General features: G+C 36.6%; 3 protein-coding genes across 3 annotated transcripts; 2 read left to right on the forward strand and 1 right to left on the reverse strand.

Moving 5' to 3' along the window:
- The first annotated feature begins 4994 nt into the window (after positions 1 to 4994).
- ccl27b (chemokine (C-C motif) ligand 27b) lies at positions 4995 to 7605 on the forward strand. Its single transcript, XM_032578494.1, has 3 exons — positions 4995 to 5407; positions 5889 to 6003; positions 6317 to 7605. Exons 1-3 carry the CDS (start codon positions 5344 to 5346, stop codon positions 6522 to 6524), a joined length of 387 nt encoding a protein of 128 aa, XP_032434385.1. The 5' UTR covers positions 4995 to 5343; the 3' UTR covers positions 6525 to 7605.
- Positions 7606 to 13664: 6059 nt separating this feature from the next.
- On the forward strand, positions 13665 to 20549 carry slc35d2 (solute carrier family 35 member D2). Its single transcript, XM_032579095.1, has 12 exons — positions 13665 to 13947; positions 14055 to 14088; positions 14161 to 14247; positions 16078 to 16145; positions 16240 to 16311; positions 16427 to 16495; positions 16605 to 16707; positions 17510 to 17602; positions 17707 to 17774; positions 17868 to 17946; positions 18167 to 18249; positions 19716 to 20549. Exons 1-12 carry the CDS (start codon positions 13820 to 13822, stop codon positions 19837 to 19839), a joined length of 1008 nt encoding a protein of 335 aa, XP_032434986.1. The 5' UTR covers positions 13665 to 13819; the 3' UTR covers positions 19840 to 20549.
- Positions 20550 to 22420: 1871 nt separating this feature from the next.
- znf367 (zinc finger protein 367) lies at positions 22421 to 27716 on the reverse strand. Its single transcript, XM_032579096.1, is given in 6 exon segments — positions 22421 to 22791; positions 24200 to 24338; positions 24624 to 24743; positions 25406 to 25556; positions 27176 to 27304; positions 27306 to 27716. Coding segments are annotated over 6 exon segments (945 nt in total). The 5' UTR covers positions 27453 to 27716; the 3' UTR covers positions 22421 to 22532.
- Positions 27717 to 27888: the final 172 nt, after the last annotated feature.

A 27888-nucleotide genomic window follows, 5' to 3' on the forward strand; every position in this document is an offset into this window, starting at 1 on the left:
GTTGGGCATGGAAGCAAATATAAACAGTTTTTTGAGCTCCTGTTAGCAGCAATAATTATTTAATTTTCTTTGATTGTGCTGTGAGATTAATTTATCTGCTAAATGGTGATGCATAAGTGAATAAAATTTAATAAATTGTCAACTTTCCCTTCTTTGTGTTGTCATCTTGCACCTGCAAACTTATTGTTGTAGCTTTAAAGTTTTGCTGCACTTAAAAAATTCTTAAAAAACAACTCAAGGTTTAGAGCTTCAAATACAATACAACGCTTAAACATTTCCATTGCCCGTAATACACGGTTAATCTCCAGTCATCCAATCACATTATTTGTTGTTGTTTTCCAAAAGCAAAACAAAAAACTTTGCCTTTTCACTGCAGGAACACGTGTTGGAGTCATGTTCATGGAAAAACATAAATCATCTAGAAACATGCACAGCACCAATCAGACGTGCTGCATTCAAAGACGTAGAACATTTGGTATCTTCCTTGCCACAAATCCTCTGCTCCTCTTGACCTCCTTCTGGCTTTTTGTCTAAACAAAAATGATTCAACGGTTTTATTTTTATTTTTCCTATATCTGTTGTTGCTGCATGTGTCTTTGTCAGGTAACCATGTGTCATCAATGAATCAAAAGAGAGTCGGTTGATGTGCTTTCATTAAACTTGTCCAAGCCTGTCTCTGGGTAGAATTCCTGCATCAATCCGCCAGCCGCAGTTTTAATAATCCGGGTTCAGTAATAGAAGGATTTATTCTAATAAAAGACCTAAACTCCACCAATCATCACTGCTCTTCAGCCTTTTATGGCTTTCAGTTAGTGATCTAAATTAAAAAGCTTGTTTGGTTGGCCTGGAAGGGGTGTGTGTGCACATGCACGTGCACGTTCACGATCAGCTTATATAGAGCTGTAACAGAGCTTATTCCCACAGTTCCTCTGCCATCATGGATCTAAAGGTCGTCTTCCTGGTCGTCTCTCTGATGACTTTGGCCATCATCTCCACTGACGGTAAGACCTGCACCTTTCTGCGCAATTCAGACCAAAATAATCAGATAATAAATCCATTTGATCTGATTATTATTTAAAAGTATTCTTTGGAATTAGTGTAAATTGAAGTATTTGAGGTTTCTTTTTTTTTCCCCCAAAAGGAGCAGCTTTTGGGAAAAATATTTAAACATTTATAAAATTATAAAATTTATAATTTTATAAAATTTTATAAAACTTATAAAAAAAATTGGTGTTTCAGTCTTTTAAAGTTAAAAAAATTAAGCCTAATTTTTCTGCCTTTACAGACAAATTATATGGTTCAATACCAGTTACAACATGTAAAGCTTTAACTGATATTTTTGGTCCAATTAGTCACAAGCTTCAGGCTACAACAGCACATGGCAAAACTCCAAAGCTAATTAGGATGTTTATAGATCATAACTAGATGAAACATTTTGAAGGCAGTTATACTAAGATACAAAGTTGATTGGATTTCTTTTTTATTGTTTTTCAATCAAGCATAGCGTGTGTTGTATTTCATTTATTTTATTTTTCTCAGCTTTCATCCCGAAATGCTGCATCAAAACAAGAAATATCCCCCTTCAGAAGCTGCTGAGGGTTGAACGATGGGAGTTCCAGAGCGATAGTGGAGCATGTGACATCGATGCTCTCGTGTAAGTACAGGCAAATGAGCCACCGGAGATTAATAAAGCAAAACAACAAATAAATAAATACAGCATGCATTATGTGCTGTGCTTTAAGCTTTGTTCATCATTTATTTGCAAAACTGTAGCAACGCAGTGAGTCGTTTGGGCTTCAATGTTCCCCATTCAGCTGGCAGTGTCTTTCACACACTACTCGTTTTTATATGCTATCTGGTTGAACAGCTGAAATAGAAAAATCTCAACTCTCTCAAATCTCATCAATCTTGTTTTTGGTTTACAGAGTGTACATAAAGGGCCAGCGGAAACCATCATGTGCTCACCCAAAATATAAAAAACGGCTGCAGAATCTGATCAACTGGAGAACAGAGAAAGAGAACAGACATAAGAAAAACTGAGCTGTGCAACATATACTTTACTTTGCTTGTCCATTATGTTTCTTGTTTTTAAGAGTTTTCTTTTACAAGCTCTTTCACTTGTCTTGTTGATTAAAATATTCAGGTTCTGCTTTTACTTCAACTCTATGAGTGATGGAAATAATGTATCATTTCTGGATTTATGTACTTAAGTTAAGTATGGAGGAAAAATTTTGGAAACTGCAGTGTATCTACATGTTATATCACTGAATCCCTCACATCTCTCTGATTGCTTCCCAAGATGAAGATGCAAAGTTATCTAAACACCAGGCTGTATAATCATTAACATGGTCAACATAGAGCTGATAAAACCCTCAGCTCTAATTCAACATTAAATTTTTGTTGTATATTAACAGCCAATATTGATCATTTTATAGGTGGGCATTGTATATAAAGAAGAATGTTGTAATTTTGAGAGTAGGGAGGTTAGTTATGGCAGCATATGTCTAAAAATTGTTAAAGTTTGTCAATGTCTTTTTTTCACATCTTTGTTTTCTCCTGTTAAAACCTTCGAATCATATTTCTTAAAACACTTCATCTATTTAGAGCCGAAAACAGATAAATAGATGCTCTGTACATTTATAGTATAGAATATTAATGCTTCTGCTTGAATTTAAGCAGCATATATTTGATAATCATATAATCAGCTTGAAGAAATGTGCTTTAAAATGTTGCTTATTTGTTCTGTGGCATGTGTCTGCAAATCAGTAATCGTTTTTTAACTATAACTGTATATTTCAGTCTTATTGTGGCACAGGATTGCTTATCAGATGCTATTGTATCCTATTGTTTTAAATTGTAGTTTATGTTTTTGCAATAAATCACAATACATCATAAAATGGCATAGTGGTTAGTACCTTTTTGTACCTTAAAAAGAAAAACAAGTATGAGGCCAAATAAATGTGAGACCAAAAGGCATGTTTAAACAGTTCTTCTTGTCAAGTACAACTGAAAATTAATATTTAAGATGCAAAGTTAAGCCATACCCAAAACTGTATTTTATTTTAAAATATAAATAACATTAATTTCCATATAAATGCTCCCTTACATAAATTAGTTCATCGACCTAATGAAAAAGATAAGAGTGGTGTGTGTGTGTGTGTGTGTGTGGGGGTGTGTGTGTGTGTGTGCAGGAGCTTACAGCAATCACAGACAGAATGCGCCTCATGGACAATAAGATGATCCCTGCAAGCAACAAGAGCTTTCATCACAGAAGAAGATGTTGACAGTAGCTCTGGAGGAGCAGCAGAGATCCACAGCGGAGGTGGAAAACTCTACTGGCAGGCAACATGAATTGTTGTGCACTCAAATTTGTTACAAATTTTTCTTCTAAAGAGTGGCGAGATGCGGTGAGCAATGCTTTATGTCACCAGGCACTCACTGTGCAGCTTTAAAATAACAAACAAACAGGATCTCACACCGAACAATTTTAATATTTCCAGCCTTTCGCTTGAGTAAATTTATTCATAAGGGGAGAAAACCTGGGATAAGAAATATAGTGGGCACCTGATATTTGTGGAGTGTAGAAACCACAACCACCCGCAAATAGCTGAAATCCTCAAATACTTGATACCCCCTCTAAAAACACTTATAACATAGCACTAACCACCTATTTTAATACTTTAAACACAGATAAAACCGAAGTGGCACTGCCACAGAAGCTAAGATGTAGTTTTCCTGAGTTTGAGGACTCAGCCAATGAGAGCTGCTTTTGCAGAGGCTATTTGTCAAGTAGCATTGTTTCCCAAGCTAATTTTTTTATATATCTTACCGAATCCACAAATATGCACATTTTCAGAGAATAATTTAGAGTTATGTTCCACAGAAAAATTCACAAAAGGGCATGTGTCTACTGCAATGGTTATTGGGTTTCTTAGTTATATCTTATGTTATTTTATCTTTCTGGATCTTTTTGCAACTTATTTTACTGCAGTTTATTTTATCTTATCTTTTCATATCTTATCATACTACATGTCAATACATTTTATTGCATTATATCTTGAAACATCATATTATCTTATCAAAGTTGGCATTATTGCCAATTTTCTATATATGCCAGTGATGCAGTTACAGTTGCTAGAAACTACATTTCTCACAGCATTTTTGATGCAGTGTACAATACCATTAAAAACATTTCAAAACACTAATAAATAAAGAAATACAACACAAAACCCATTGCAGTACTGACCTACAGGTTCAATCAAGAATTAAGTGATGGTAAGTGCTGCAAACACATGAATATGGAGCCCTATAAGGGACATGGGGGAAAAATTTTGTTTTGCGTTACCTCGCAAAACTTTTGCATTCCCTTGCAATAAGTAAATACACCCTGGTCTATTTTTTATACAGTCACATATTTCAAATATATACACATTAAAAGCGCCTCGGTTAAAACTTGTTTATATATTCTTAACTCTTTGGTGCAAAAAACTGATTGAAAATCGATTTATTTACTGCATGTTCGTCTGTTTGTTGAGAGGTTGAGATGGAACATTTCCATCTCAACACCTTTGGAGCAGCAAAAGTCTGGAGCACCTTCCCTGGGAACTCCGACTTCATTGTCTTTCTAAACTGAGAAGTATTTAGCTGCACAAACTGACTTCAAAGGCTTAAACCAAAGGGTGTCAAACTCCAGTCCTCAAGGGCCACTGTCCTGCAGTTTTTAGGTGTGCCACAGGTACAAAAAAAACTAAATGAAATGGCGTAATTGCCTCCTTCTTGTGTAGATCAGTTCTCCAGAGCCTTGCTAATGACCTAATTACTCTATGCAGGTGTGGTGCAGCAGCGGCACATCTCAAAGTTGCAGGACAGCGGCCCTCCAAGACTGGAGTTTGACATCTCTGACTTAAACTGTGACCTCAGTAAGGTTTCAGTTTAAACTAAATGATTCAACTGTGATTTTTTTTTTTTTTTCATATTCTTTTGTTGCCGCTGGTGTGGTGCTTGTTAGGCTGTCAGTCTGTCATCTGGCATTGACATCCAACTTGTCCAAGCTTGTCTACGTGCAGCATTCCCATGTCACACGTCAGCATTAACAGTTTTATCAGCTCCAGCTCAGAAATGACACAATTTGTCCTGATAAAGATCTGCCCCCCCACACACACAATCACAGCTGCTGGCAGTAGCATATCCACACTCCACCTCATGCTGGGTGGTGTGTGTGTGAGGGGGTGAGTTTGTGGATGTTTGAACATGAGCGTACGTGTTGACTGTCGGTATATATACTGATGGTGTTTATGCTCTGAAGACAGTTTCTCCTCTCTGTTACTCTGTTACTCTGCCATCATGGATCTAAAGGTGGTGTTGGTGCTTGCCTTCCTGAGTGCTATAGCCATCACATCCACTAATGGTAAGCCCTGCACCTTTCCTCATCAGTGGAAACACAAAGGAAACAGATCTTTGATAATCTTTGATCATTAGTCAGAAGCAATTTCTTGATTAAGTGTTAATTGGAATTTTTAGTGAATTGGTTTCCTGCTATTTTATGATTTAAAAGTAAAAACTATTAGAATGTGTTTAATACCGTTTTTTCATACTTTCACTAACTATCTTCATAAGTGCCTGTTGCAGCACATAAACATTTGACTGGTATTTCTCGTCCACTTGATTACAACCTGCAGGCTACTGCTGCACAATGAAAAGATTTCAATCTAACTGGGAGTTTTATGAGTTTCAAAAATATCCAGAACATAATTAAGCTTATCGGAAACATCCATGTCAAAGCACTAGATATATTAAGAAAGCGTTTTTTAGTTTTGTTTGTCGGAGTTTGCACAATGTGAAATTATTTTTGATGTGTTTTTCCTAACATTCTGTCATGTTTTTTGCAGCTAGCATCCCAAGCTGCTGCATCAGTACTAAAATGATTACAAAAGAATTGTTGTTGAAAGTAGATCGATGGGAGCGGCAGTACAGCGATGGAATCTGTGACATCGATGCTTTGGTGTAAGTACAGCAAGTGAAAGTTTTAGAAAGTAATCAGACTAAAAAGGCAAATGCATGTTTGCATGTATTATGTGCGCCATTTCATATTTATGCTTACATTTCAGCCTTTAATTTGGTTTCATTAATTTAATCAAATTTTCTTGTCTTTTATTCATTGCTGTCTGTCTGTCTGAAGGGTCTCATCTTCCTCCGACTCTACTAATGTGTGGCTCATTCTAAATTTAAATACTATCAATAAGCAACATGTTTTTTTTGGTCTGTGACATTTGAGTTTCAAAGCTGCACTGTTATGCATCTTCTTGTTGTTTTTCAGAGTGCATATTAAGCGCAGGCGGAGGCCCGTCTGTGTTGACATCCAGGTGCAAGCAATTCTGAGAAGGATTAAAAGACTGCAACAACGACAAGCCAAGAGGAATCTAAAATGTGCAAAACAGCTTGATCATTCATCCATTGTGCTTCACACAATTTGTTTTCTTATTGTGTTTGGATTGTATAACCCTCTCGGTTTTTGTATCGATTAGATATTAGATATCGATTGATATTTTCTAAAGCAGTTTACTTGGTTTAGTACAGAGGAACATTTTTAAAAGCGCTGTTCAGAATAAAGATGTGAAGTTACATATCACAGGTTTAGATCACATGCAAAATATATGAACCTTTTAAAACATTGTGCAGACAAACTCAATGGTAAACTATTATTTCTTACTATTGTTTGAAAAGTATTTCCTTTTTAAGGCAATTATATTCTTTACTGTTATAGCATATATTTGTAGCGTTTTCTTTTTGTGTTAAAGCCCCACATATATTGACGTGCCTGGTAAAAAAGTAATAACTCAGTTGTTTTTTTTTTGCCGCAACATCTTCTGAGACTGAAAATTTTACAAAAATGCAACTTTTAATCTGAATACCTTCATTTATTAAGAATGAAACGGGAAAAATCATATCCCTCACCACAAGTTATACTGACAAAATAATGCAATTTAATCTTTTTTTTATTATAATTTACTTTTTTTGGTTGATTGATTAGAGTGTAATAATTCCTCACTTCCTGTTTCCTATTGGCCATTCTTTTGGCCATGCACTCATCAAAATGGAAAGACAAGAGAACATGCCATTAAAATAAATCATGTTGATCTCCATAAGTCAGGAAATAAACTTCAGATCAGCCATTTTGTCAAAAAAGCTAAAAGTAATGAAAAATGTGGCAAGCAAGGCTGGATAAGAACCAAGTGAAGAGGATGATAACTGAGGTTAAAAAACAAAAAGTAAAACATAAACATAAAAATCACACTGAAGTTATATATATAAAGATTCTTTTACACATTTTTTGTAAGATTGGTATTAATCGTGGTGTGTGGGTTATATTTTAATTATTTTTCAACTAATGCTGTTGGTTTTTTACAGACTTGTTTTTATTTCCCCTAAACAATATAAAATAATAATAATAAAAAGATTTAAAACAGTAAGAGCATTGTATAAATCATGTGTTTGATTTTGTTCTGCTGAATATCATTTGAACTGTATCTTTCAAGGCAGCATATTTTTGTATTATGACCGTCGGCATTTATGTGGTCAGTAAAGAAAAAACTTTTTAAAGTGTGACTCATGTTGTTTTTAAGGTCTCCTGTGTACGGCTGCAGATATGGAGGAGAAATTACTTTTTAGCCACACCTAAACCGTCACCTCACACTGGTTTTAGAACGTTGGTTTCTTTTGTGCAAAATGTCTGAGTCAAAACTTTCACTTTCTCTGACTGCTGCAGGAACTTTAGTCAGAAGTAATTTATTATAAGTAGAATCACAACTACTTATGACTAACTACATTATTTTGAATCATCTTAACCAGCAATATGTATAATTAAACTGTAATAAATTAAATGTGATATCCCCTACTTTAATCTGAATTGTTGGTAACTAACATGAAGCACTCAAGGCCCATGAGACAGTATTGATAAAGCCAATCATGATGCCATGTGGGGTTCCTCAAGGCTCCGTTCTAAGTCCACTTATATTCTGCACCTACAGGTAAGCCCAAAAATGATTCCCATCCCTGTTAGATTTAAATTTAAAACTATTTTCATTCAACCAAAAATTGTTTTTGCAATTACAGATGAGACAAGAACCTCTCAAAAGATAGTTCTCTACATTAGTTGTAAAGTTGGCAGTAATGTTGCCTTGCAGTGAGAATGACTTGGGTTCAAATTCGACTTTTGCTTTTATCTGAATGAAGTTTACATGTTCTCTCCATGCATTATTAGCATTATTACACTTTTCTTTAATTGTATCTTCACAATCCTAAATTGCCTCTTGCAGGAATGGTGCTACACAAATGAGCTTGCCTTATCACTTTTGACACTATTGCTGACACGTCTGCGTGTGAATAATCTGTGAGTACCTCTGAACACATTGTCCCAGTTGTTTGAACGTTTTGATGTTTTGTTTTGGTTTTTTTATGGTTGGCTGTCTGTCGCCTATTTTGTCTTGCCTAATCCCTCAGAGAGAGATGAGTTGACACACACAGCAAACGCCCTTACATTCTTCTGGGAAGCTTCACCGAGCTTATTTGTAGAAGTTAATAACGTGCATTCCTCTCCAAGTGATTCACTGACGAAAAATACACAGAGAGAAAGAGATAAGGAAAATCTCGTTGATGCCAATGGCTATGTTTTAGGTGCTCCGAGTTATACAGTATTACTTTTACAGTTTTGCCTTAGCCTCACTGCTAAACAGCACATTTTAAAGCTTCGTTTGTTCTTCCTGTCATTGCTTTAATGTTTTACTTTTAGGTCTAGGTGAATTCATGCAATTACGCTTTGGTTGTCAAAGCATTTGCTTGTGTGAATTTGCATATTTTTTTCTACATCAACAGATCAGACTTTTCACCCACAAGAGCAGTTTCTCATTACGTACCATTCAAAGATTCTTTGCAGTCCATAAAAAGGTCACAGGTGGCGTCCAGGTTCCTTCAAAAGTATTTCTATGACCTTGCCAATCGTTCGGGCAAAAATGCGTTATTTTTATATCTGATTCAATTCAATTAGAAAGTATTTTATGAATATCAAAGGAAAATTAAATGTTTTTTGTCAGTCTAAACCAAATTTACCAACTATGGGGTCGAGAGGCACCGGTGCAACTAGTGTATTTTTTACAGAGCCAAAGACTAAAATAATACATTTTCCTTTCACTAAACTTTCTATCAATATGGTTGCATATCCATGAAATGTTAATTTATTTAACAGTCAGACTTTGTTGTTTACTATTTTTTAGAGGCTTTCAGTGAAGAACTGCTGGACTCAATTAAGCAAGAATACACAGGATGGCATTTGTACAAAAACAATCCATTTTTTATTTGTGTTATGTAATATTTGTATTTTCTTAGTAACTTGAAATATTTTTGTCATTCACTAAATTAACAGAAATAAACTGTGTGACTGAGACTTTGAAATAAACCTTTTGAGCATTATTCCTTTTCACATAGATACACCTATGCGGTTGGAATGAATTGAATTGTTATAAATTAATTTCAATTTAACTGCATTCGATACAAAATTGTAAAGTTCTGTAAACTGCCTTTAAATTGTACATCCGATGAATTGAATTGAAGCTGTATAAATAAACCAAGCTGTTCATCATGTAGAAGCTGTTGGCTTTTTGCCTCAGCATACATGCAAAAAAATACATGTGATTTATGTCTTTTCAGTCAAAAGGTGAAGCTACTTACGAAAGCGTTTCACAGCTAATGAATTGTCACTTTAAGGAAAAAGCTAGGAGAAAATTCATTTTTTAATCATATTTGATGATAGACGCTCTTTACCTCAATACACATAATGGACTATCAGGTCATATAAGGTTTCTTAATTCACGTAAATCAACCTGAATGTCTTCAGAGTTCAGAGTCTGATTCCCCTTTAGCTCCCTCTTTTAAGACACTTTCATTTCCTTTGTAAAATTAACTCAGTGTGTGTAGATGTAGCCAGACATCAAACAGCGTTGTGTTACATCAAGTAGCATTCAAAGGAACCAAAACACATGCACATACATGTAAAAACAGGTCACAGTTGTGAGCACCTGAACACCTTTTCACAGCTTTAATCCCCAGTCATTAGTCTTCAGGGTTCGGTCCATCAGCAGGTTGACTGTCACAAAGTTTTGGCTCATCTCATGAGAAAAGCTCAAAGAAATATTTGGATTAATTGATTCAAGCAGGATCCGTTTAGTTGAAAAAGGTGTTTAGATTAGTTTGGAAGTAAAAGAAAGGATTTGTGTAAACATCCAGCTGCTGCAATCTGAAGAATTTGTGTTTCAGATTGTGCTATGACTTTTATAAAGCTCGGTGTCTTTGTTGCTGTCATTTAAAAGAAAACCCCTTTGAACCCACAGGCCAAATTACACCCTCTTCTCAAAGTTAAAGTCCTGACTTGAATCTGATAGAGAATCGGTGGGAAGAACGACAGATTAGGGTGATGACAAAGAGGCCTTCCAACCCCACAGGCTTGGAGTTCATCACCAAAGATAAATGATCGAAATACTGGAGGAAACATTCAAAGTCCTGGTCAGAAATTATAAGCAGGCTTTAGTTGCTACAATGCCCATAAAGATTTTGCCATTTATCATTCAGGAAGATAGGAGTAATAGTTTAAAATGCCAATTTTTTCTATAAAATGTAGGAAAAAAACATACTTATTTCAAAATGTGTACTTTGTTTATTTATTTTCTTATCCTTTGAGAGATGCTTGTCCTATTTCCTATCAGAAATAAACTTTGTGATTCAATGAAAATGACTTCAAATGTAAATCTAAGAGTGTATGAATAATTTTGGCTTTAACTGTAGTGGGTAGAGCCAAGAAAGATCCTGTGGAGACCGAGACTTGTGCTGTAGCACCATCTTGTGGAGAAAATTGTAAGTACATTGAGTTAAAACTATGTGATGGCTAAATTGCTCATTCACCGTCACGTTAGTTTAAAGTTCACTCCTCTGCAACCATATCGTCCCACAATTAGAGTTTAACAACATACACACTGGGCCTCTGTAAGAAGGGTTTACTTTATGAACTAAATAATTTTCTCAATCTGTATGTACCTTCTCATGCCCTCTGTTATCAGGAAGTTTTGAGTATTATGTCTAGGGTTAGAAAAAAGTGTGTTGGTGAGTGAGCGTTCTCATTTCAGGTACCTAAATTCTGTTGCAATTTTGAAACAATCTGTCTCTGGATGTAAGACAGACATTCTCTGTAGATGGTTTCAAGCGAAGCTAAAGGCCCACTTGTTTTCCATTTGTTATGTGAGTCGCATTGAAGCATTTTTCATTTCTGTTAACTGTTTGCAAGGCTCTTTGATTGAAAGTGCTTTATAAATAAATTATAGTTATTATTATTGATGAGCTCCAGCAAGTGGAGAGTAATAAAGCTACAATAAACATCTTCAGAATGTTCTTGATTCCATTTTTTGTGAAATATAATTTTTACACTGAACTTAAGGAGTTCCCCCACTAAAAATAAGCTACTATAAGTAAATATCAGCACAATTTAATGTAGTATTATTATCACTATCATACAAAATAAGGTCACACACATTCATAAAAACAGAATTTGCCTTAGGTTAATTTATTAGGCATGTTTTCATGCCAGATATACACTAACTAAAAGCATTTGTGTTTTACGTTAGGCTGTGGCTATCTATATGCAAATGGTGTTTTATCTTCTAAAGGAAGAATAATAGAACTCACTCAAGCAAATCACTCATGCTTTGCCTATTTGCTCAGCAGTGCGCAACTTCTGCTCACAGTGTTTAACTTTGCACAGCTGCCGTAAAGCTTTTCAGCCTAGAGGTGATGTAGAATGACACATGACTTGGTTAAGAACATATACAGTGGAAAAAAAACCAAAAAACTTTTAAAACCGTATCCTTTGTAGAGAATGACAAAATCAAATAGCTTGGGACTTTTTACCAATGAAAATGTTTATGTCATGTTTATTTAATACATAACTTTCTGTATAATCTAAAATTCATGTCAGGAAGAAAAAAAGGAGTACGATGAAACATGCAGCTTTGCAGTTTAGTTTGGTTTCCTATAATTGAAACAAGGGCATGTTGCTGCTTGACAGATCATACTTATTCAAAATATCTCTGTTGAAATCAGCAGTGCAGTTGTAGACCGATTCTTATCGGCATAAAGATGGATTATCTTGGATTAGATTTAAGTTCCATGCACAATCGATTCCTTGTTGCTTGTCATTTTTCATGTTAGTAACAGAATAGAAAGAGGAAAACTTATCCAACCAAACATAAATAGATCAATAAAACAACATTTACTGAAGTATCAAATGGTATATTTACACAGATATGGACGTCTTTATATGCATTCATTCGCGCAAAACACACACGCACACCCCCACGCACCTATTACTCATTCTATGCAAACACACAGCTGCACTTTTAACAGGATGTAACAGGTTTTATTTGGATACTGTGTTAAACTTTCTTTTAGCTTCTTTTAGACTTGACTGTCTGGTCATATTATTTTAATTTTTTCTGTAATAGAAAAGTAGTTTTACTCCACAAAAATAATCAATGTTAAAGATAAATTTCTGTTATTTATGATGATTTTCCACTTATAAGTACTGAAAACATAACCTTTAAAATTGGAATATACTGTATATCATATCAATAAAAAACTTTTCTCCATCCATCCATCCTTCCTTCCGTCCGTCCATCCATTCCTCCATCCATCCATCCATCCATCCATCCATCCATTTTATTCCGCTTATCCCCATCCATTTTCGTGGGGGTAGCAGCTTAAAAAGGGAGGCCCACAGTTTGCTCTCCCCAGCCACTTATTCCAGCTCCTCCTGGGGAATCCCAAGGCGTTCCCAGGTGTAACAACTCGGTGTATAAAGTGCTTCATAAATAAAGTTGTTATGGTATTTTCTGCTCTGGAGACATTCACTGAAATGAGACGATGGGTTCTGCATTGTGCAAAACTTCAACTTTTCTAAATGTTTAAATCCAATCCCTAAAATTTATAATTTGTTCATTAAAAAGTGCCCTGCAGAAAGCTTTCAGAATTAACTTTGCAAATCTCTGGGTAAAGAGGAACAAAATTCTCATTTCTAAGGAAGTAATAAATTATTTATTTTTTTTTCAAACAAGTTGCATGACCAAGGCTTCCTGAAACACTTGAAATCACTTTGCACCAATCTGATGGTTGACTAATCTAAATAACAGATTAAAAACAGTAAATAGTTTTGTTGTTGAGCTTGTAGGACTATTTATTCAATACATTAGCAGAAAAAGGTTTTTTTTTAATGAAAGATTTTGCTTATTTTGTCAAAAATATAGTTTTCGATAAAACTGCAGCTCTGAAATTAACTCGATTAAAGATTTTAATCGAGACCCACTACTGACAAATATATAAATCAAGTGTCAAACAAACCCAACGTACCTAATTTTTGAGTATTTATCGGATACACTTGAGTTTTATTAATGTCCTGTTCATTCAAACTTTTTACATATGTGTCAGTGATTTACTTAGGAAACAACCGCTCTTAATTCCGACAAACCGCATGAGTCTGAGTTGTACTATTAGCTCGTTTATAATCTTCGGTGACTCCCGCCTCTGAATTGTGTAACAGTGTGAGCACCGCCCACCTGCTCTCTCCCCTTTCGGATGTGGCCAATGTTTTCCAGGAAATGAACAACTGAAACCACCCCACGAATCACTCAAACTCAAAACGACAAGTTCAGTTTACAACTGTAGCAGTTGTTAATTGTTAACTGTGTCTCTTTCCTTATTTTTTTATTATTTATTATTTTATAACATGTCTGCGGAGGTCTGCAGGGAAACAGCGGAACATCCCAGACTCCTGAAGCTGTCATCCGCCCTGTTTTACGCCGGTAGTTCGTTTCTGATCACCGTGGTGAACAAAACCGTGCTGACCAGCTTCAGGTGGGTTTTTTTTTTTTGTCGTCCTGTCATCGAGTCACGGTGTCACACAGGAAGTTTGTTCGGCGAAAGTATTTACTCTGTAACATGTACTATTTGTGACTCTGCAGATTTCCCTCCTACCTGTTCCTGGGAATTGGACAGGTAAGTTGTGCAGGTGTTCGTGTGATTCATTTCTCTTCAGTGCAACAAAGTCTGATGTTTCTCTGTGTTTAGATGATTACTACGATTGTCGTCCTTTATTTGGCCAAAACAAGCAACACGGTGAAGTTCCCAGACTTTGACAGGAGCGTTGTCTTAAAAGTAAGAGTTTTTCCTCTTTTTGTACTTTAAAGCTAATTTCACATTATTCAAACCTGTCCAACTCACTTTAGATGCAGGCTTACGGCCGCAAACTTTAACCAACGCAAAGTAGCAGGAGGAATTTTATTATTACAGATTTTCTTGATTGCTTTCCAGCAGTTGTCAACTCAAACTGAGTATCACTCACCATCAAAGTGACACATTTTGCTTGCAGAAGCCTCAAAACATTTAAAATATGAAACAAAAGCAAATATTGGCTTCAAACAACACAACTGGCAACCAAGAGTATGAGCTGTCCCGGTCAGTCATTACATAATGGACAACAAAATGCAACCATCGGTTCACCACTACTTGTCATTGTAGCTTATTACATCCCTTTCATGCTGGTGCCTTTGGCACTTTTTCCTTCTTGTAAAAGATTGGACCCAGAATCAGAGATGCTTTGATGCCGTTTGTATCGATTCCCTGACATTTTTATCAAACTGTGGCTGAAAACTCAAATGTCACAGACAAAACTGTAAATGCAAACCAAAATAAAATCTATTAGAGAATAAAAAAAACTCTCGCTATTGACTGAGTGGTTCCCAGTTTCCTTAAGTCAATAAGAAAAACTGTAACTCTGTGTTTGTTTTCTCCCCTTGGAAGTCATCAAGGATATTACAACTTTACAGCTTTATTTTTTTCTACTTTTTACTCTCTCGATCTCTTAAGAAGTTTAATTTACAAACAAATATTCAGCAAGTCTGAGGATTTTAAACCATTAAAATGTCAGTTAATTTACGTCATGTTGTAATTTACAGTAATGTGAAAAAGTCTGGTGAACTGTCTCAGATTTCATAATAATTCAACATGCTTTCAACTATAAAAGACAACAGTAGTATGTCTTTTAATTCCTAGGATCATCCAAGTTTCTGAAGAAAGGTTTTTGTGAAACAATATTTACAGTCTGTGGGAGAATTTGGGTGCTCTTGTGATTTTGCTCATTTGACAGCATTTAATGTAACAAAACTGATTGCATGCAACATCAATTTGGCCTTGAACTTTATAGACAAGAGTGTCAAATCATGAGAAAAGTATTTAATAATGGCCAGTTACAAATTTTGCTTCTCTTTGTGACATCAGAGGGTTATCAAACCAACTCAGGAGAGATCTGTTACAAAGATTATTCAGTGTTGTGGTTCAGGAGAAGGTTCGTAATCTCAGAGATTAAATTAAAACTGTCCGTTTCAACTGTAACAAATGCAATCAGGAAGTGGCAGACCACAGGCACAGATGCTGTTAAACTCAGGTCTGGAGGGTCAGGAAACGTCCAGGAGCAGCAGCGGGCTAATAGTTCCAGATAACCCACAGATCACCTCCAAAGACCGGCGAGAACATTTTGTGTCAGATGCTGCTCATTTAGACAAGCCGGATTCGTCCTGGAGCAAATTGATGAGACACAAATATGTTTTGGTCATAACAGAAAGGGGTTTGGATGTGATGGATGTCCCGTCACGCTGTGAGGCTGTGTGGTTAGTTCAGGGATTGGGTCCCCTGTTGAAGTCGAGGATGGGATGTCATAAACCCAGTATCAATATATTCTTCAGGATAATGTACAAGCATCCTTCACAAAATTGAAATTTTGAGGCATTTTCCCTCAGGAAAAAAACAAGACATGTTTAGAGCTGCTAATGTTGGGGAAGTCTTTAATAAATTTTTGTTTTAGTGAAATGCTGTTGTGGACGTCTATACCTCGTTATCCAGCTGTATTGGTGCTTCTTAGTAGAAACTAAAAACACACCACTTTATAGTATGTTTAAATGCTTTAATCTTGTTTTTTATTTTTTACAGATTTTCCCTCTACCGTTGCTGTATGTTGGAAACCATGTGACAGGACTGGCAAGCACCAAAAAGCTCAGGTTTTAATCCATCCTACTTGAAGAATGCCTTTTATATTTTTATGTTTATTGGATTTTGGCACACAGTGGTCACTCTTAAACACCTCTTTTTCAGTTTACCCATGTTTACAGTGTTACGGAAATTCACTATATTGATGACAATGATCTTGGAAGCTTATTTATTAAGGTGACACACAAACCTTTGGCCAGGAAACAATATACATTTTAAAACTGATAAGTTGTGTTACAAGATGTTTGTTTTCGTTTTTCTTCAGCCTCTTGTTTGTTTTTTGCTTTCTCAGAAAAACATTTTCTAGACGTTTAATTTGCAGTGTTGTGACGATAGTCTTTGGGGCCATGGTAGCTGCAAGGTACAGACTTTCTCTCATATAATTTATTTGTTTTACAGATTAAATGTTTGTAATCTGGTTGTGGTGCAGATTGTTGGATTTTTCTTACTTTTCTTTTTGTCCGTGTTAGTTCTGACCTGGCCTTTGACGTGGAGGCCTACACTTTCATTCTGCTGAACGACGCCTTCACTGCAGCCACTGGTGTTTACACCAAAAAGAAACTTGGTGATCAGGTACCATTTACCACACAGCCTGCATGGTATTGATTCAGTTAATATCTATGTGTGTTATTTTAAGTTATACTATATACTAACACATTTACTTGATTAAAAAGATTTTTAAATAGGCAAAAGTTTTAAACTAACTTTAATTTCATTAGACATTTGCTTAGAAAGAGCCAAATTCTCTTCTAAGCTTTAAAAATAGTCTTGATTTTTTGTTTTCTATGGCTTTTGAAGGTCTGTCAATTTTTTTCTTTGGACTTTGGTTGCTTTTCTGTTCATTTTTCAATCACTTATTACATCTGCTCAATTCTGTGACTGTGAATTGAGCAGTGTTCAAAAAAGCAATATCCAAAGCAGATGAATAGTATCCGAAAATTATGACTTTAAAAATAAATGGGGAAAAACCCCCCAGAAAAACCTGACAAATCCATCGTTCTTCAGCTCATCATTGTCTTTATGTTAACGGTTCCAAATCTGTTCTACATGGTACGGAAAATTTCTGATTTCATTGCTGCAAAAAAAGATTTGTCCATAGATTATAAAGAGAAGTATACTGTACATATTTTTTTACTTGCCAATTTTTATTAAAAGGAGAATAAAATGTTTTTGTTTGTCTCATTCTCTTTTTGGTGATTCCTGCATTATTTTCAACCAGGAACAAATGTTTTAGTGAAATAAAAATTGTTTTACATCTAAATCTGCCAGTTGTATGAATAAATTTGGGATTAACTGTATTTGACAAAAGTTAAGTTAGCCGCATGTTAAAAACTACATTTTCAATCACCTCGTCTTTCCTTCTGTTTGTGCACAGAGCCTTGGGAAGTACGGCGTCTTATTTTACAATTCGCTCATCATCGTCCTCCCCACTCTCTTGGCCAGTGCTTTCACTGGAGATTTAACCAAGGTACAAAACAATACTATTGATTAGTTGCATTTGTAACCCAAAATTGAAGGGTTTTTTTGTTTTATTTTTTCTTATTTTTCCACTGTTTGTGCTTTCATCCCCAGGCTCTCTTATTTGAAGACTGGAGCAATGTTGCATTTATGTTATGCTTCCTTCTGTCCTGCTTCATGGGGTATGTTACAGCAACAAAATCCAACATATTCAGTCACAGTCAGTCCATTGCTGCATTGATAAACTCGTAAACTTGTCTGTTTTTTTTCATCAGATTTGTATTGATGTACTCAATAGTCCTCTGCAGCTTTTATAACTCAGCACTTACAACTACGGTTGTAGGGGCCATAAAGGTAAGAGCAAGCTAATGAGAAGCTTTTGAAAGAAGGAAACGATTTCACACAGAGCAGGAAACTGAGATCTCAACCATTTCATCATTTCATCTTCAGTCTCAAGCAGGAGCTCAACTTCCCAGTTCTCCAGGCTTTTCATGTTTACTGTGAAATGAAAGAAAGAAAATGTTTCGCAGGTTTTGTTTTGATTAATCGGTTGTCATTTGATCTCCCTCCTCAGAATGTGGCCGTAGCTTACATCGGCATTTTTGTGGGTGGAGACTACATGTTCTCATGGATTAACTTCCTCGGCCTCAGCATTTGGTGAGAATTTTACCATGGCTTCGTTTTTCTATTGGTGTCATAATTCACATCAATAGAAATAGAATACCATAAACAAATGAAGTTGTCTTTCAATCAAATCTCTACTGCATAAACGAAATCTTTTACACATATTTTCTGGATTTATCTTGGCAAAGGTCACTTTTCCACACTCAATTTCTCAAATTTACGTTGCAGTTTTTATAACAGTTTGGAAATCTGAGAGAAGAACATTTGCAAAAAAAAGTTTTATTCTCTGCAGGTCCCACAAACCATTGCACAAATCATTATACAACACAAAGCTCAAGTTGGCTTTCAATTTGGCAAAGTGATAAAGGGCTCCTTTAACTGTTTTTCTTGTTTGTTGGTTTGTTTTTTGCTGACTCAGATCAGCTCCCTGTGCAAAATCTGCATTGCGTAGATCACACAGAATATTTTCTTTAAAGCAGAATTTACCGTGTTTAAGAACCACATCTTACATGTTAAAACTCTGTTCTGGACGTGTCCACAAGATCCAACATGGTCAACTTTAAAGCAGTTGCTGGCCATCAAAATGAAAAAGGAAAAACACATTTTATTGTGACATTTTTGCGCATTTGCCTAATCAACAAAACTATATTTTTAATGAAATGAACACAATGGTCTGAGTTTGTGAAAATGGATCTCAACCTAAATTTCTGCTTTTCTTTTTTATGTCCTGTCCAACAGAGTGACACAGAATCGTTGTCTGAGCCCAACAGATTTACTTATCACAAGCGGAGCCATGATGCTCCACTTGATATATATATATATATATATATATATGAAACTTCACTAGATTTTTTTTCAAATCTAATGGACACAGAGACAAAAAGAAAGGAGAAAAGAAAAAGACAAAGGTGGGGAAAAAGTGTTAAGGGAATGAAGATAAAAGTAGAGAAAACACCTTGGAAGTCTGTTTCTAGTTCTGCAGAAAGAGAAAAAAAAAAAAAAACCGAGAAACCACATTCCAAACAACATATATGTGTTTCATTTTTACTATTCTATATGCATAAGCTGTTTGTTGTTCTGGTTTCTTCTCACTGAGAAGTACACCACACAAGTTAGAGGCAACCCAATGTAAATAGAATTTGTACCATTCTCAAATAGAGATGAAGAGCTGCATAAACACCCTGGTCTGGAGCACAAAAAGCCCTTTTGGACTTTAGAATGAGCAGACAAATAACAGCTGTTCTCAATCAGTAACTCAACAACCAGACTGATCCATGAGTTTGAATTAAAATGGAGGATAAATATTATTTGGATATGAATAAACATTAAAAAAAAAAAACCTGCTGTATAATATTCTGGAAACTCGAGCATTTTCTCTACTCGTCTGGACCTGGGAAAGTCATTTTCATACTTTTCAAGGCTGCGTAGGGACTTTATGCAATTCACTCTACAGAAAATGTTCGTATCATTTTACTCCTAACTTGTCATTTTCTTTGCAGCATGTCAGGAGGAATAATCTACTCGTACCTCACCTTCAACAGCAGCCAACCACCCGGAAATAATGCAGAAGGAACTCAAGAGCAGAAGATTCTCATTTCTGAGGATTTATCAAGGAAGGACTGAGAAAAAGAGGAAAACTTCAGCCACCAGGTGGCCTTATCCTGCTTCATATTGAAGCATTTCATTAATTCACCACTTTATTGTGTCTCTCGTTTTATACTATGAACAGATCTATTAACACTCATTCCTAAAGCTATTTAATTCAGATTTTAAACCGACACCAAATAAACAAAAATTCCCACAATCACGTCTGTCAGATTCAGTGAATGTTTATTGATGATCAACAATGAGATAACAGTGTGGACAGCCTGTCGAGAGTAAATAAAAACATCTACCAGCAGGCAGGATCACCCTATACTGTCAAACATGAACACTGCTGAAGGATGTTAGAAGCAAAAAAGAAACTAAAATTAAACTTCAAAGCTTTCTGTAAATAGTGTGCATACTCATTTTATCTTCTAAAGAACACTATATTTATATATATATATTAAATGCCTTAATTTACTCAAACCACAAAACAGACTAAGGGGTTGAAGCTCTTCCAAATATATTATCATTGGGCTCGTTAAATCATTTGGATTTTTCTTCTTTTGGATTATTATTTTTGCCTCTTTAAAGGGTAATTTGCAAACCAGATTGAAAGAGCACAGCTAGATTAAAACCAAACAGAGGCAGAACATCAGCGAGGGGCTTCGTACAGTGTTAAACGATGTAGTGTCACGTTGATAAAATTACAACAAAAAAAAAAAAAAGAGGGGAAAACAAATCCAAACCCAACCAGCAACACTCAAATCAGTTTATGAAAATAAAAACCATTTCCAGAACAAACAGTGAATCAAATCTTTACTGCATTGCAAGCTTAATCCGAGCCTCTCCGGGCGGTAAGTGCTTCATCGTGACCTTGATGTTTTACAAACTTTGGATTTATGTCACACTATTAAATTATGATTCCAGCACTCGACTATGTGAACAAGATGTCAGCAAAAAATCGTAAAAAGGAAGTGAAATAAATATTGAAAAATTAAAATGAGATGACACAATTGCCACACTGTTATGATGCCATGTCAGTATCACATCTGGTCTGTCAGCTTTTAATATAAAAGACGACGACCCATCGAATGGAAAACGGCTTCTCACCTGCAGGCTTTCTCCTCACCAGACATGGGCCAATATTTAATTACTGTAAAGAAATCCTAAATAAAAACACTATGGTATTTAAACTAAATGAATAATGTGACCTAATTTACTTCATAAAAAGAAATAATTATTTCTTAACATACTTATTGTATTCGTTTTTTAAAATTTTGATCTATAGATAAAATATAGTAGTAGTTTAGGTAGAAGTATAAGCTAATATCTGGCTAACTGGTTAAACTATTCAGGAAAAGAAATAAGTGCAATCCTTTTCTTTCAGCCAGTTAACTAGCAGTGTGCAGCATCGGATAGGGGTCAGGTGAAAGGTGTGCTTACACACTGCTCTGAAAAAACTTGCACACTTTTTAGGCCCCTCAGACTGTACGCTTTTTCTTTCCATTAAAGAGGCATTGCCTTATTGTTGTAGTTGCTCTTTCCTTAAATAACACAACTCCTTGTTATTTGTGATGGGAAATATTTACAAACTACCTTTATTTTAAGCAAGAGAGGAAAATAATGCCATGCTTTCGACAGCTAACAGGCAGCAGACTATTCTCACTCACATTGGCACCTTCTGTGGTTTTAAAACGATACAATCCTAAAGCGCAAGAGGAGTCTGTATTTTTTTCAAAATACTTCCAAATAACAGAATTAGCTTTTTTTTTTTTATAGGCAAAAATAAAATAAAAATGTAAGAGCCTTTTTTCAGCCAGCTGATTGGCAGTGTGCATAATCCACACAACTAGGAGAAAATCCCATTTTAAAAACTTCAAACTACAGAGAAGGTGTTATGGCAAATTGAAGCCTTTTTTTTTTCTTTTTTTTTTACACTGTAACGTTTTAAAACCTTTCTGGTGCTAACTGGCCCATGCCTAGTTGTGACAAGAAAAACTGAATTGTTAACAGAAACTATGAATCCAGAACATAGAATATGGTCAACTACTTTGCTGGTTCTGCAGAACATGGCAGCATTTAGGGGCTGAGTTTTTGTTTTTTTAGTTTTTAAAACCTTCTGCATGATCAGACTTCTGGATTACGCTTGCAATGATTGGCTGTCATGTGCTTCGTTTTGTCGCTGCTCGCCCGGTTTGTGAACAGAGTAGTAACAGTGAGGCTAAAACTATTTCACTTTAGTTTTCTCAGTACATCTGGGCCATCTGACAGCTGGATCTGTGATCCACATCCCTGTATCATTCGGTCCATCTGAGCTTAATCCACACATATATATATATATATATACATCAGTCATACACTTATTCCCACAATATACTTAAAAACTCGTTACCAAAGTGCAAAACAAAATCAAATTAAAACATAATAGGTATTCTTCCTTTGCCTTTAGAAGACAGAGGAAAGAGACATTCTTCATGTTGTCAAACCTACGTTTATAGCAGCCAAAAAGATAAAATGGAAGCTGGGTAAGGTGCTTTAGCTTGTGCCTTCCTGGTGCTGAGAGGGAGGGAGGGATTCTGTGCTTTAACACGGATCTCAGGCCAAGTCCGATTCTTTCTCAAAGTCTGGTTTTACAACTAAACTAGGCATTGATCTGCGTTTATGAAGAACTTTTAGCTACAGCACGTTCTGCAGGAAGGCGGATTAGAGGAGGTCGGGTCAGTGGGAGCTCAGGGCGACAGGTTGTTGGCCAGCTCAATGAGGGCCAGGGCGCCGTGGAGACGCTCTCTCTGCTCCTGAAGGCGCCGTTTGGCCGCCCCGCCCTGGTTACCCTTCTCCTCCTCCATGGCCTCCGGCTCCTCTCCGTTCTCCTCGTCAGAGTGAAGGAACTCCATGGGATCTTGCTGCTCCTGGTCCTCTGCGCTCGCCTTGCCCTGCGGCTTCAACTTGGTGGATGTAGGAGCACGCTGCTCGCGGGTTTGCCAGTACCTGGAGGATTAAGGAGGACGTTATAATCTAAATGTGTCAGTCCATCTGCAGAGTTGATGGGTTTTGATATGGGCTGCTGCCCAGGGCGACACAGCCTATGTGGATGGCCTGAGCACAAACAAAATGTAAATCCCATCTGTCTGTTGCATCTTGAATAACTTTTCTGTTGCTTATTTGCATGTCCAGTCAATGGAAAATTGATGCTCACAGTGTAAACACATTAGCAGCATCTTATTTAGCACAACTGTAAAGACTTTTTTGGTGAACCTGAACCAAATATGTCATTTTGATGACAGAGTCTTGAAAAGCGATCTTTAAAAAAGCATTAAATAAAAAAAATCTAGTGGCTTGCCCAGGACATGATTTATGCAAAAAACCTCCACTGCTATGAATGTTTTTTTTGTTTGTTTGTTTGTTTAAGCCTGAAATAATAAAGTTATACATTGCCCTGGACAAAAACAGCCAGAAACCATGTCTATACCATACACAAAGCCTACTGAACTAAAATGTGTTTTTTTATTCCAATAAATAAACATGTACCAACAGAAAGCCACTTCGACTGATTTTTAATCCACCATTTTTAAAAATTAGGGTAAGAATCAAAATCAATATGAAGTGTTTTCAGATTCAAATTCCTAAAATCCCCCAATACTTCAGGCCTTCTATAAAACTGCATACAACAGCCTATTTTAATAGCTCAAACATTTAATATGCATTAATCAATAATCGGATCTGTCTAAGTAATATTGTGTCAAGTAGCATTAGGTCTAGATAACACAGCTTACCAAGCTGCATTTTCTTTTGAATATTTTAGATTTGCTCTAAGAAAAAATCCACAGATAAGTAGGTTTTCTGCACATAATTTAGAGATATATTCCACCGAAAAATAGGCAAATACTGAAAATGAGTCTAGTTGGAGGTTCACTGTTCACAACTGAATTAAATTGTGTAAAATCTGAGAGTTTTTAGAACCATGTATCTCCATAATTCATAGAAAAACACTGGATTACAATAAAAAATAAACTCATATATCAGGGACAAGACGGCAGGTCTTGGGCACCAAATCGAGGTGTGAAAGATCCAGAGTCCATTCCCTCAAGTCTGACTGGAACTGAATTATTAACTGGATTAAAATGACTTTCAGACAGAGACTGTGTTTCAGAGCTGAAGAATAACATGCTGGGGAGTCATCTCATGATATTTGTGTTGATTAAAAATGAATTTAAGAAAATTATTGTTTCAGAACTAAGATTAAAGATAATACTAATAATTACCAATGGACACAGAGGGAACACTTTGAGAGAGGCTATTAAGCTCCTTGAAACAACTCTTGTGTTTTACACCATCAAAGATGGTTAACCTGAAACTATGTTATTCTGCTCAGTTTCTGTAGAGGAACTTTACTCACTTAGAAAGCCACTCTGCCACTGCCTTGTTATCCACAGACTGAGCCTTTCCCAGACCCGCCTTCGGTTCTTCTCTGTTCAGACGAGAGAAAGGATGCTTGGGGCAGTGACGGTTTGCATGGGTGAACCGACTGCCACATCCTGCATACAGAAAAAAAAAAAAAGAGACATGAATAAACACATTCACAGTCCTATGAGAGTCACTGATTTTGTATGGGAAGAATTAAAGATGGTAATAATAGTAAATAAAGCCCCTCTCTGTATTAATCAGACAGTATTTACTCATGTTGTGTTTTCAGGTACTTTCCAAGTGCTCCAACTGACCCCCCTTTAATAACACTAGAAAGTACCTAGAGGTGACTAAAAGTGAAAGTTTGGGCTTGATTTAAATAACCTATGAATGAATGTGTTGTATGTCTGACTCACCTTTCTCTGAGCAGACAAACGGCTTTTCGCCGGTGTGGAGCCGCTGGTGAGTCTTCAGCTGGCCGCTCTGGACAAACGCCTTCCCGCAGTTAGGGTAGTCGCACAGATAGGGTCTCTCTCCTAGATGGGAGAAAAAGAATAAATAAATGAAGACAAAATGTTTTGCCATTTTCAGAACAAATACACTTTCACTTTTACACAAGCCAAGAAATATTTCCTGGTAGAAAACCAAAGACAAGAGTTCCAAATTCCAGACTCAGATTTATAACATGTAGGACATTAGAGCATACATCCTTTATCTAAATCTGTTGCATTATGAAAAAGTTGCACAAATCCTAAAATAATGCTCTGCTCATTGGCTGCTGATGCAGCATTACAGTAAAGGGAAGTTTCACAACTTCTGAGTTTGATCTAGAGCAGCGTTTCTCAATTCCGGTCCTCAGGGACCGCTGCCTGCATCGGATGTGTCTCTGTTCCAGAACATGTGATTCAAATGAATGCGTGACATCCTCTGCAAGCTGTAAAATCTTTGTGCAAGAAGTGTGAAATAGCAAAAGATGCACCAATCGGGTTTTTCTCTTTAACGAAATAAAGAGAAAATATTTTGTTTCTTTTTTTTTAGCACTTGATCTGCTGGTTATCCATCAGAGCCAGTGAAGGAAAAATTGAGATTTATCTCTTTTTTGTAATGTAAGACCATAAGTCCATCTATTCATACTGCCATTTAAAACATGTTTGCATCGGACATCTCCATCTAACAGCATTGCATCTGTCACACCCACCTGTGTGTGTTCTCTTATGAGCCTGCAGGGACTTCTCTCTGGGGAACACCCGGTTGCAGATGTTGCATCGGATCCGGCTGGAGGAGGTCTCGCCCTCGCTTATCAGCTCCCGCACCGTGTCTGCTCGGGGCCGGCCTCTCCGGATGCCATCCTGACAACCAGATATAATCTGATCTTTAGCACAGACAAAGCTGGATGAAGCTCATTTCAGCAGAACAGTGCCATGTGATGTCCTAATTTTTCAGTCTTTTAGCCCTGGATAGGGTCCTCCACTGAACTATTGCCGCCAATTACAATGACATTTAACCAATTCTACTGGCTTAGCTCTCTGGTCTATTTCTCTCCTAGACAGAGCTGATGATGCCTTTAACTTTGTTTGCTCTCTTTCATTCCCGTAGAAAATACTCCTGGATCAGTTCTGTGTTTTTGTGCTTCTGCTCTCAGCCACTAGTGGTATGTCTACTCAAGTTCTTCCTGGATCTGCTGGAGGTTTCTGGCTGTTTTAATGCAGTCATTCCTTTCCCCTGTCGCCACATGCTTGTTCATATTGTTGGAAAGACAGACGCATTTAGCCAAACTTCTTGGTACATGATCTACTAACTCTGACTGTGTTGTATTATAATTATATTATAATTATGATTCTGAATGTGGCTACATAACTATATTTGAATAGTTAATGGTTTTATTTGGACTGATTTCAATGTATCTGTATATGAATTGAACTCGTTTGCAAAGTTGAAATTTGTTGTAATTTGGCTCTATGCAAGATGCATAACATAATTAAATAGGACAAAGTATCTTAGTGATTCAGGCTCATTAATTTTGTGAAATGGCTTAGAAGCCAAAAATGCTCAGTTAAGTATTTTTGTATACGTATTATACCGGTATATATTTAATTAGTTCCATTTTCAACATCAGTCTTCAACACATAAATATTCATGCGTTTTTAACCTCTCAAATGCCAGTTAAAGTAATACCAGCATCCAAAATCTGCAGTGACACCAATTGCGATAAATTTTAATCTTAGCAACATTTTAGACATTGTTAAACAGGTCATTCTAATTCAGTCCTATCCTATGAATGGGCTACATGAAAAAGAGATTTTACCACCGGTGAATAAAATAGAAAAAAATAAAAATCAAGTTGCAGCAGTGCATTCAAAATATATTTAAATATGTTGCGGAAACACAAGTTGATCCACTAAAACGTCAGAATTTACTCCACAATACCCCGCTTTATCAACTTCATCCCCATGTGCATAAACACAGCCAACATTAAAAAAAAAGAAAAGAAAATACAACAAAAGAGAAAACTTATTGTAACATGTCAGTTATTATGTCCACGAGTGTAAATCGTACTAGTTTCATTGTAACTCATTCACTTCCGGTTACATTTTTGGCGCGCGGCCTCACGTCATGTTTCAGAGCAGCTGCAGGGTTTAAAATCCAGCATGTCACACCCTAATGCGCGGGCGTTTTTTAAATGACTCTCCATCTTGGCCACATTCAGCATAAATAAAACACACACACACACACACTTTAACCCCTTCCTGACTGGGCTTAGGGTTCATTCACTGTCTTTAGATACTGATTTATGTGAACAACACCTATGTAGTTACAAGTTGTTGCTGGTTGCAATTTCTGACAACAGAGCTATGTCATCAATATCAAACTCTAATAAATGTGCCACAAACAAAAATCTATGGATTATCTCATCTAAAAATCTGCACCATGCAGGGTTGGGGTAGATATTTAAAAACAATCTGTTTACCTTGATCTGATCAGGAGACGGAGCTGTGTCCGCCTCCCTGGCTGTCTGTGACCCGGTTGGGGACGCGGCCCCGCTCGCCGAGCCCGGGCTCAGGGTTACATTGTGGGCGTTTTCCCCCCATTTCCAAGGGGTAGACCATGAAGTCGCTGAAACCTGGACTTGTGGGAGTCAGAGTCTCCACTTTCCTGGGTTTGATCGGAGTCTTGATGACAGAAACCAAAACTCTTTTGGGTGAGTCGTTGCAGAAAATGACGTGGGGATGCTTGCTGTCGGCCATTGTGAGTACAGTAATAGTACACGTGCCTAAAAAACGCAAGTAAAATAGTTAAAAGTTGCTGTCTGCTTACAAAAAGAATCGATAAATAAGTCCTAAATGGCGGGTCTTCAGTCTGGGGTGAATATGTCCTTCATTTCCATAGAGGTACGCAAAAAATTGTTTGTTACAGAGTATCCTAAAAGTTTCCAAGCAGGGAGCACAGAGTAACAGTCCCCTTCGGCCGGAACGGCTCCTCTGAACTGACCGGTTGCGCCCACAAATGTGTGGTCCCGCGTTGCAAACTCCCGCCTGAGGAGTCTGCCATCCAATGCGCTGGAGAAATCTAGCCCCACGTGTCAGCGGCAGCCAATAGCAGCGATATTCGCGTGAGCACCATTAGCCAATCAGAAAGAGAAACACTGGCGTATGCGCAGACTAGTTTTTGGCCAATGGAATT

This window comes from Xiphophorus hellerii, chromosome 12 (assembly GCF_003331165.1).
Source record: "Xiphophorus hellerii strain 12219 chromosome 12, Xiphophorus_hellerii-4.1, whole genome shotgun sequence".
NCBI classification, from domain to species: Eukaryota; Metazoa; Chordata; class Actinopteri; order Cyprinodontiformes; family Poeciliidae; genus Xiphophorus; species Xiphophorus hellerii.